We start from the raw sequence: 11,259 nt of genomic DNA, 5'->3' as shown, positions 1-11,259 counted from the left end.
TTCTGGAGATATTTTGAATTATAAGATACTATAAGCAACTTCTTTAGACCTTATCAGTGAACACCTTGGAGGGCACTACTTTATCAGATTCTTCCTACATGTGGCAGTTCGAATAAGACTTTATAAACAGGAGACACAGAAGTACTTACTTGGGGGGTGGGGGAGGGCTCTAGGGGAGATGAATGAAGTCTTAGCTCTGTCATCACTTGTTCAGAGACACCTTGTCTGACTTTCCCCGACTAGGTCATGCCTCCCTGTATTCAACTCTCTTACAGCTCCTGGTCTTCTTGATGCCTCTTGATACGATGTGAGTTACATTTATTAGCATTTTTGATTATTGGCTATTTTCCCATTAAGTTGTAATCTCTGTGAGGGCAGGGCCAGTGTCTCTTTCTGCTCACCTCTATCTCTAAGATCCTTTCCAGAACCTGGCACATTCTCAATAAATATTTACCGAATGAATTAAATATATGAATAAATAAGGGACTAAAAGGTCCAGATTGGTCAGTTGCCTAACTATCTAGGGAGGGTCATTCCCACCACCAATCAGGAGCAGTTTCCACTTTTCCCTTCCTGGGTACAGAGGGTGACAGGTAGGAGATTAAAAACAGTGACAGATTAGCTAATGCAGTATCCATTAGCAGCTGGGCCACTCCAGGTTATTTTTGCTTCCACAGAACCCTTCTCTAGAAGCAAGAAAGCCCATCGGGCAGTAGCAGAAGTAACACACTGCTTCTGGGAGAGGAAATAAGATAATCTCACTCTGATCCTCCATTCACTGTACTGATAACATAACCCTGGTTCCCTTCAGGACCTTCGCTGCTGGGGACATCTGCCCAAGCAAAGCACTGCTCCTGTGGGTGCCACCATTCCTAAGTGGTCCATCTGCAGGTGCCTCCTGAGACAAGATGCTAAGAAGTCCTCCTATTTGTAAAGCCCTTCATGGTCTATAAAGAGCCTTCCTAATTATCTCCTTTGATTGCACACACAACCAGCCCATAAGACAGGCAAGCAGCACTGACTCCACTTTACAGCTAAAGAAATGGAGGCTCAGAGCTCTGCTCAAGGTTATTTAGGGAACTTCCAATATAGCATAAACTGCCAGGTTAGGGAATCTCCAACTGTCCATCAATCATCCATGTCTGGAGGGACTATATTTTTATTTTATTTTTGGCTCTTTTTTTTTTTTTTTTTTTTTTTTTGCTTTTCAAGGTCACACCCATGGCATATGGAAGTTCCCAGGCCAGCTACAGCTGACAGCACATGCCACAGCCACAGCAACTCTGGATCCAAGCCATGTCTGTGACCTATGCCACAGCCCATGGCAACACAGGATCCCTGCCCCACTGAGTGAGACCTGGGATTGAACCTGCATCCTCATAGACACTAGTCAGATTTGTTTCCACTGTGCCACAATGGGAACTCCTAGAGGGACTATATTTTCAGCATAAACATCTCAAAAGTCTTTTTTTTTGAGCCCTAAAGATAGGTCTCTCCTTTTTGTTATTGAACAGAATGTTGCAACATGATAAACAAAGTGATGCAGGAAAAGGAAGTATAGCTATGCCCATAGCATGTGTAAGTTCCTAGGCCAGGGACTGAACCAGAGCCACAGCAGTGACAACACCAGATCCTTAACCCACAAGGCCACCAGGGAACTCCTTCATTTGGTTTGCATTCTAGTTAAATCATGTCAGTTTCCAGGTCAACTTGGATCAACTGAATATATATGTGTTTGTATAGGGGGTGGGTGGGAGAGAGGAGAGGAGAGAAATATTTTGATTTTACTTGAGGTTCAATTAACATTTTATTTTGTCTTTGAGTTTGAAATTGACAAATTCATTCCACTTGCTTCCCATTTTTCATTCATGTCAGATCAACTCAGAACTCTCCAGTCCAGTAAAGGCTCAGCCTGTGAATCCGGCTCTCACTCTCATCTCAGTTCTAACGTCTAAGCCGCCGAGCAACAGACAGCTAGAGAAATCACCTGTGGCCCGACTGCTTCTCCTTGGAGGTCAGAGTTCTTCATGTGTCTTTGGAACTAGAATTTTATCTGCATGCCTCTAAAACAAAACAAAACAACACAACCAACCACTCCCCGACAACTGTGAGTTAGGCTCTGAAAGACCCACACTGAAATTTAGAGAAGCCGTGGGCCATGGCTAGGAACCTCCCTATCTCAGGTAAACCAAAGTGGGTTCTTCTTTTTCCTCAAATATGGTCTAAGACACCCACAAGCCTTTTGTCAATGACCAAACCCCGGAAGCAGGGTCTGGCCCCTGGCACAGCAGCTAACACACATTGGGTACTCACCATGTGCCCAGGGCAGGGCTCAGGGCTTTGCCTGAGTTTTCTCACTTGTCCTCATCACCCCTCTAGCAACAAGTACCTGTCTGTCCTGTGGATGAGTAATCAGAGGCTCTGCAGAGGAAGCAGCTCACCCAACGCTATATAGTTAGTAAGGGGAGGAGCTGGATTTGTATCTAGACATGCCTACTTTCCACTAGAGAGGGAGAGAGTAGAGAAGAGTGGAAATAATCCATGCCCAGTGAAATCTTGGATGGAAGATAGGTGCCCTTTTTCTTTTGGCAGTGCCCATAGCATGTGGAAGTTTCTAGGGTGGGGATCAAACCCACACCACAGCAGTGACCTGAGCCACAGCAGTAACAATACCAGATCCTTAACTGCTAGGCCACCAGGGAACTCCAAGAGGTGCCCTTCTCACACCAACTCCCTTCTGGGTCTTTCAAATGAACACAGTATATCAATTTCTCTTGCGTTCAAGCTATGATACAATTGGGAGGGGTAGGCACAGCAGGTAGCATAGGCTCCGTTCCTCCACTGTGGTACCTACCCCAGCTTTGCAGACTTCTTTGAGGACGCCAAGTCTGGGCTGATGCTGAAGGATAAGGAGTTGGCAGGTAGGCAAACATGACAGTGAAGGTCTCACGCCTAAGTTCTCTCTGGAGGCTGGAGATGAAACCAGGGCCGGCCCAGTGGATGGCAGGCAGAGCTAGAGGCTTCCTGGGTGGGCTCCACCCTCCCTCCCCTCTCTCCTTCCACCCTCAGTGAGTCAGAGGTGGAGATGAAGGTTCTGAACCACTGCAGGAGGGTGAGGAAACACATAAAATAATGGGCTCCCCCTTGGAGTTATGTCTTATGGTCTTACAGCCATACTGTCTCCTGATTTCTTTCCTCCATAAGCATAATCTTCGCCCACCCATATATCCTGTTTTAAAACTGTTGAGTATTTTAGGAGACTCTATCAGGGGAGCCACTGTCTGTGGCTCTGACCCTGCTCCTGGCAAGGCATCTGCCTTCAGTTCTGCATGAAGAATCTCTCTCTTGTCCCATGACTCAGCTCTGATTTCTCCACCAGTGTTCTCACAATGCACATCCCAAGGTACTCTGCCTTGAGAAAACTTGCTGGAGAGCGTGAAATGTTCTCATCTGGAGCAGTGTCTGTAAGGACCAAAGTCTCTGAGTCCATCTTGGCAGTGGGGCAAGAACCGCCTTCTTCTCATGTTTTGCTGTAGTCACTTAATCACGCTTTCCCTTCAGGTAAAGCTTCCCCCATTATTGACAAAACATCTCAAGTTCCCTGCCCACCACCCCTGCCCCTGAATAAACACCAGCTCATTTGTAAGAGGTTTTTAATTTCATCTTGGTATGCCATTAAGGAGTGGAATCAGGATCTCTATTCATTTTCACTCACATAGTATCTGCTACTTTCTCCAACTGATCCTCACCATGGAAGCCGGTGGAACCATACAGTATCTGCACCATTTTCACTCACCAGACTGGTTTGGGTTGCTCGGTGGTTTGCATAAATTATTTAAAAACACACACACACAAGTCACACAACATAGACTCTACCATGAGGGGGCGTGTTCTCTCTGGCCTTGCAGAGAGTAATGGGGACCAGTTGCTGTGTCTGAGGCTCTGATGACCGGTGATGACCCTAGGAGTGAGGCCAAGCCTGTCCTGGTCCCTCTGGGAAGAGTCCTCTGTCTTCCCCATCACCTGTTTCTGGAGGCCTGCTAGCACAGAGGTAGCCCCTCTTAGCACGATGGGAGGACAGGGTGTGGAACTGTCCCTGCGCACAAGGGCAGCTGGGTTTTCTGTGCTCAGCATCAGAAGGAGGCCTGGGTCTCCACTCCCTGCCTCTTTGAGCTCCAAGAGGCTGTGTGCAAACAGACCCTTTGGAACAGAGTTCAGCAAACGTTTTATGAAAAGATCCAGACAGTACAGGTAGTAACTATTTAGGCTTTCCAGTTCATATGTGGCCTGTTGCATATACTTTTCCTTTTTTTTTTTTTTTAACAAGACTTTAAAAATGTAAAAACCCTTTGTAGAGGGCAGGCCATAACACATAGGCCTGCAGGCTGTAGTTTACTAATCCCTGGTTTAGAACATGACCATGATCATGCCCTCTTCAACCCATCAGTCACAGCCTCCTCCCCGCTGAAGGCCTCTGGCATCTTCCCAAGCTGCCTTGAGCTGCTACCTGCAGCCCAGGCTTTGCAGAAGGGACCAGGGCAGGCAGGGTTGCCCTCAGGTTCCTGCTCTACAGCCCCACGTAAGTCTCTGCAGACCTTTGCCAAGAGACTGGTCTGGTTGTATTTTAAGCAAATATCAGATATTAGTCTCAGCCCTGCTCATGTGTCCTGGGGGTGAATTAAGCCTCAGTGTCCCCAGTGAGGTAGGTACATACTATCAGCCTCATCCCACCCTTGCAGATGCTGAAGTTCAAGAGCAGAACTGACCTTCCCACTGCTGCCTAACGGCCACGTGTCCAAATTTCCAAAAAAGCCGAAGGGTCTAGGCTTTAAATTTTCTAAGGATGTGACCAGGAATTGCTCTGACCCACCCAAAGACCAGTGATTCAACCTCAAAGAGCAAGAATCCACCAGTGAAAACTGTCAGCCACACCGAGTTCCTTTCCAGTCCTCAGTGACACTCTCTGAAAACAGAATTAACTCAAGCACTCAAAGCTATGGGTCTCAGTGGAGCAGCGCTCTCTGCCCTGCCCACAAGTCTCTTCAAACTAAAAATAAAGTTTATAAAAGTAAATTATCTCATTTTATAACTTAAGTGCATCAAGCATTTCCTTAAATATAGTTCACACTGAAAATAAAGTTACTTTTTGCTGTACAGTTGGTGTCTGTTATAATTAGGAATAAACTTTGATGATACAGTATGGAAGGGTACACACTCACACACACATCTAGCTATCTGTCTGTCTGTCTATGGGTGTGTGGACGGGTGGATGTTTGCACCTCTAGACAGGAGCTTCCCCTCAAAAGGTGGGAAGTTGTTAGGGGTCTCTAGGTATCTAGTTTGCATGAGAATGCCTATATTAAAAGTCCCTGTCCTTAAAGATAAACACATCTTCAGACCTAACACTAAGACTCTTATTAGAAACATTAAACTATGCAATCCGTAATGTATTCGGTCTTTGGAAATGCCAAGCTACACCATATCATTGTACAACAGCATCCCCAACAAAACTCCCTCCCCGACCCACCTCTTCCCTGGCCTCCCCACCTAGAGCTGGCCAACCCCTCATAGAATAAGGCTGTTCCAGACCAGGAGCCCAGCCACAGAACTCCAGGGGAGGGCTCAAGAGGTGAAGTAAGAATTCTGCATGGAGTACAGGTGGTCAATGGGGTTTCCCACTCTGGACTGCAGGGGCCCAGCTTCCGACGTTGCTAGGAAACAGTCACCCAGGTTACTGAGGGAGGTGTCATCACTATCCAGGTCATGGAAAAGGGGCTCAGCACCTGAAATGGAGATGAAACACTGGTGTGAGGGTCTGGAAAAAGCGATTCCCTCAGGGCTGGTACATTCAGCTGAATCCAGCCTGCATGGTCTGAGCACACCCCTCCAGGGGAAGCTAGGGAAGGGGTGGGGGTAAGAGGAGAGCTACCTAGAAGAGGAGAGGGGGCATAGTCCCAGTGCACAAAAGATCTATGTTCTCCTTAGGGGGCTGATGTTTAAAGTGCAACAACTGAGGAGTTCCCGTCGTGGCACAGAGGAAACCAATCCAACTAGGTTACAGGTTCGATCACTGGCCTTGCTTAGTGGGTCAAGTATCTGGCATTGCCAGGAGCTGTGGTGTAGGTCACAGACGTGGCTTGGATCCTGTGTTGCTGTGGCTATGGTGTAGGCTGACAGCTGTAGCTCCGATTGTACCCCTAGTCTGGGAATCTCCATGTGCCACGGGTGCGGCCCTAAAAAGCAAATAAATAAATAAAGTGCAACAACTGAAAATGATATAAATTAGGATATGACAAAGTACTAAATTGAGTACAGCATAAGCAAATGTCAGTGTCTAGACAGTGAGGGTGGGGAGTGGGCAAGATAGCACCACAGGCTGGAGACACAGGTATAGGGCTCCTACAGGACTCTGGCCACAAAAAATGGTTTTAAAGGAGGGATGGTCAGAAAACAAATATCAGCTCTGCAAACAATGCTCCAGAAACCTCTGGTGACAACACTTGGCCTATTTTCAATTAGCATAAGCATATGGAGTGGCAGCTATTTCCCCTAATTTGTACTGCAAAGGTAAGGAAGGTTAGGTGTCCACACTCAACTAATTTACGTCTTTGATGAAGAAACCATTACTGCAAATTGAGGAACAGCTGGGGGGCCACTGGGAACAGAACCTTGAGGCATGTACACTTCACTTCCACTTTAAGGAAATGGGAGAGATGAAAACTGCAGTTTATAAGACTTGTCATATGGCTTTAATTATTCCTTTTACTAAAGGGTTCATCACAGGAATCCCTTATGTAACAAGATCTCTAGGACTCTGAAAATGTAACAATTTGCAAAAAAAAAAGAGTTATCGGCCCTGTTTCTGCATAGTGGCGAAGACTGGGACAAACCTTACACGTGTCTTCTAAGGGAGCAGAGGATGGCTGTCACTGGAGTGTGCACATGTATGTTTATGAGTGTGTGAATGAATGAAGTTGGTGCGTGAAGTCCCTGCAAAGGGCGGGATCTTAATAAACGTGTGCTGAATGCATCACATGGGAAGATAGGGCTGATTTAACAATATAGATACTTTTTTTTTTAATGAAGGCATAAAAGAAGTTGACAGAATCTGCGAGCTGAGGGATATATTTGCTGATACTAATGTTTTGAAGACTGGTTGATTAAAACTTTAGTCTTAGCTATCAGGGTGACTGTAGATTTCACAGTACAGATAAATGTATTACACAGGCCACCTACCTTCTCTGATTAAAAAGGTAGTGGCCTATATTGTGCCCTGAGATTGAACTTCAGCCTTCCATTCTAGAGCTTGGCCACCCCAGATCCTGTCCATCAACAAAAGCAGCAAGCCAGGCAAGTCGGGGAGCCTCAGCTGTCCCCACACCTAACATTTAAAGCAACCCCAGTCTGGCTGGGTGGAACTTGGGAGAGGATACTTTTTTTTTTTTTTTTTTTTTTTGCTTTTTAGGGTTGCTCTCGAGGCATATGGAGGTTCCCAGGCTAGGGGTCCAATCATAGCTACAGCTGCTGGCCTACACCACAGCCACAGCAACATCAGATCCTAGCCATGTCTGCAGCCTACACCACAGTTTATAGCAATGCCGGATCCTTAACCCATTGAGGAAGGCCAGGGATTGAACCTGTAACCTCATGGTTCCTAATCAGATTTGTTTCCACTGTTCCATGACGGGAACTCCTGGAGGTGGGGGGTTACTATTAACTTCACAAGTCAATTTATGTTTTGGGAATTACATGAGAACACTGACTAATATCCATAATCAGATAATATTTGGAACATTTATTTTCTGTGCTTTTCTATATAAATTTTTTACTATGTAAGAGTTTACTTAATTAAGGCCTCTGCTTATATCACTGCTGATAATGCTTATGAACATATATGTGTGGTATCTGGCATAAAATGAAAGACTTGGGAAGTTCAATCCCAACAAATAGGTCTACAATGAAAACACAACCTCCTATGCAAACCAACAAATAAGAAGCTTTGAAAAGGGGAATAAATGTCCAATAAATTTTTTTTTTAAAATGCAGAGCTTCCTCATCTGCCTGTGTGTATCCCTCACAAGCATCCTCTCTTAATAAATCTATTTCTTGCCTATCAAAAGAAATTTTTAAAAAACTCTTTGAAATATAAGAAGAGGAGTTTCCTGTGGCACAGTGGGTTAAGGATCTGGTGTTGTCACTGCAGTGGCTTGGGCCACTGCTTTGTCATGGGTTTGATCCCTGGCCCGGGAACTTCCACATGCTGCAGGCACAGCCCCCCCAAAATAAATTTAAAAATAAAAGTAAAAATGAAACACAATAGAGACTGGACAAAAATCACAACTGTAGTAAAGATCTTTCTTGAAAGCTGACAGACCCAATGGACAAAATGTAAGGTAATAATACATTTGAAAAACACAATTTGAACATAATAACCATTAAACAGTTTGATTACATATGTTAAAAAAAGAAAAGAAAAGGGAAGTACATGGAAGCATCACTTGTGGACACGTGGACTAGTCTTTCTTCTGTAGCCATCAGTTAGGGGATTCAAGCCATATTTAGGGGGACACTTATTCTGCTTTGGAGCTTCAGTGAGCATCTAGGAACTGTGTAGAGGTGTCTGGGAGGGAATGAAAAACTCACGCAAGCAAGCTGTGCGAGGTCCCTGCGGGGCTTGAGTCCTTCTTACCATAGGGGTGCATGTGGTCTCCAGGCATCTGGGGCGGGGTGAGACCCTGTCGGAAGGGATCTGAGTTGTAGACGCTCTGCTCAATGGCCAGGAGCTGCTGTGGGGTAGGCAGAGCCGTGTAGGGGTTCATGATCCCTTCCATCCCAACGCTCCCGCCACCATTTGTCTGAGCTGCGAGACAAAGAAGAAGGCAGATCACTCTCCACGTGCAGTTGTGAGGGAGGGCCACTTCACATTCCCCATGTGACCATGGCCAATATCATTTTACTTCCTGGGTCTTGGTTTCTTCATTTACAGAGTGGATGGGTTAAGGTGACATCAGTGGTTCCCAGCCTGTGCCCTTCAAGGGATGACTTTGAAGAACAGGGATAGGAGAGCAGCTGTTGAACTTGGAGAGCTTCTTTGCTTCTTTTTTTTTTTTTTTTTTTTTTTTGTCTTTGTAGGTCCACCCCTGCGGCACATGGAGGTTCCCACGCAAGGGGTCAAATTGGAGCTGTAGCCGCCGGCCTACACCACAGCCACAGCAATGCCAGATCTGAGACATGTCTGCAACCTACACCACAGCTCACGGCAATGCTGGATCCTCAACTCACTGAGCTAGGCCAAGGATTGAACCTGCATCTTCATGGATACTAGTCAGATTTGTTTTTGCTGAGCCACAACAGGAACTCTGCTTCTTTGAACTATATAATTGAAACAAAGGCATGTGATGCTACATATGGGTTTGGCAGCCAACGGAGTGGATGCATCTAAAGATCCTTCCAGCATTACTCTACTAGGAGCCCATCAGTCAAATAAGGTTCATGACCCAGCAGACCCTGTGGAACTGATATAAAGACTCCATGAGATGGTATGTGCTTTGAAACTACAACCTGTTCTGTTTATGTACAGAATTTTATCAGAAAAGGGGGACTCGGTCCCTGTTTCCACATCCTACTGTGGTTCTACTAACATGGGTCCATTAGTTCTCAAAGACTCTTTCACCAGCCTCTGCCTTTCTAAGTCTTCCCTAGGAAGATTATCTTGCCATTAAGATACGGTTTGGCCTAGAAGGTAAGAAGCTACAAGAACACTTGGCTGCAAGAATCAAATTCTCAATTGAGCCTAACCCAAGTATCAAGTACAAGGCAAGATCCGTGTCAGATAAGGGGCTCTGCTTAAGGGTCAGACAACCAATGTCACATTCCACAGCCTTCCAAGTGTGGTCCACATACCAGCATCAATGAAAGCTTGTTAAAAATGCAACATCTCCAAGACCTCAGGAATCAGAACCTATACTTTACCAAATACCAGGGGACTTAGGTGTACATTAAAGCATGAGAGTCCCTGTTTAAAGGTGCAAACAGACTGCTCAGGAAATTCTGCTGGATAGCTGAGTTGTGGGGGAGGGAACATCCCTTTAAGAATGACAAGGTTCTAATATAGCTATTCTTGCTTTTTTTCTCTTAACTTCCTTGAAGGGCCCCCTAAGTTGCCCCTCCTCACGCTCTCCCCAGTCCTCACACCACCCCTATTTTTTTTTCTTTTTTGGCTGCACCTGCAGCATGTGGAATTTCCCAGGCCAGGGATCAAAGCCCAGCTTCAGCTGCAACCTATGCCACAGCTGTGGCGATGGCAGATCCTTAACCCGCTGCTCCACAGCAGGAACTCCACATCACCCCTATTAAAAACAACAACAAATGAAGGTACATGGACATAGGGTGCAGTTAAGTGGAACTTAGCATCAGAGGGATGGGTTTCAGCCCTGGCCCCAGCTCTTATGGATCTAGGACCACCGTCAATCTCACAGAGCCTCTATTTGCTCATCTGTAAGATGGAAATATTAATAACTTCTTGGCTCACCTCCAGGGTTTATGGTTGTGAGTCAGGTCAGCATGTGTGAGGGCTGAAGTGCTCCACAAAGGAGGGGTTGACGGCGTCACTATCATTAGTTTTACTGTGTCATGTTACTTGGAAAAGGGGCAAATCACTGTGGCATCGTCTCTGAAACTGATTTGCCCGGAGGAGGAGGACCAGACAGGATGAGCCCCTGGGCATGTCTTTGACTTTGCAGGTAGTCCTGGCACAGTCCCCTGTTGTGGTGGCAGGGTCCAGGCAAGGAGGCTTTGGATAGGGTTAGGGCCATTTGCAATCTTCAGTTCTGGGTCTGCAGCTGGTGCCTCCCTGCCACCCTCTCACAGAGCTCACGGTTCAGTCCTTCCTGGAAGGTCCCATCTCCCACGTGGGTATGGACTGGACTTCATGGAGCCCAAAATATCATTCCAAGAGCCAGGTGATTGGAGGCCTCTGGTAGGAGAGGCCTGGCCTCAGCAAGGCCTGGCTGGGTGGGGCTGCCAGCTTACCAGAATTCAGCCTCTGTGTGTTCTGCTGATCTTGTTGCTGCTGTTGCTGCCGTCGAGCCAGCTTCTTCATCTGATGAAGAGAGGACCACAGGATTAGCAGTCAGGGGGCCTGCAGCAGGTGTCCACAGCAAGGCATTGTGGGTAAAGCAGAGGGACCACTTCCCTAGATTTTACTCAGGAAAGAGGCCATGCTTAGGCAACGGCGCCTTGAGCCTGATGCATGGTGGC

The 11,259-nt window shown here is 46.4% G+C and overlaps 1 protein-coding gene across 6 annotated transcripts in view; it reads right to left on the bottom strand.

Annotated features, from left to right (window-relative positions):
* Window positions 1-3,636: 3,636 nt before the first annotated feature.
* Window positions 3,637-11,259, bottom strand: part of LMX1A (LIM homeobox transcription factor 1 alpha) — a 165,505-nt gene continuing 157,882 nt past the window's right edge. For 4 of the 6 annotated variants that reach the window (XM_013988077.3, XM_013988078.3, XM_085022546.1 and 1 more), the window contains exons 7-9: window positions 11,032-11,101; window positions 8,690-8,860; window positions 3,637-5,783 (exon numbers count right to left, since the gene is read on the bottom strand). In XM_013988077.3, coding sequence (XP_013843531.3) covers window positions 5,623-5,783; window positions 8,690-8,860; window positions 11,032-11,101 — 402 coding nt within the window. In that variant the 3' untranslated portion in view covers window positions 3,637-5,622. Of the gene's footprint in view, window positions 5,784-8,643; window positions 8,861-11,031; window positions 11,102-11,259 lie in introns of all 6 variants that reach the window. The other 2 variants (XM_085022547.1, XR_014843943.1) reach the window with 2 other exon arrangements.

The sequence above is a fragment of the Sus scrofa genome, chromosome 4 (assembly GCF_054392235.1).
Source record: "Sus scrofa isolate SSC_HxYL_T2T_F1_AM1 chromosome 4, Sscrofa_HxYL_maternal_Yorkshire_Landrace_v2.0, whole genome shotgun sequence".
Classification (NCBI taxonomy): Eukaryota; Metazoa; Chordata; class Mammalia; order Artiodactyla; family Suidae; genus Sus; species Sus scrofa.
Note: the sequence above shows the minus strand (reverse complement) of the source record. Positions and strands in the feature narration are given on the sequence as shown.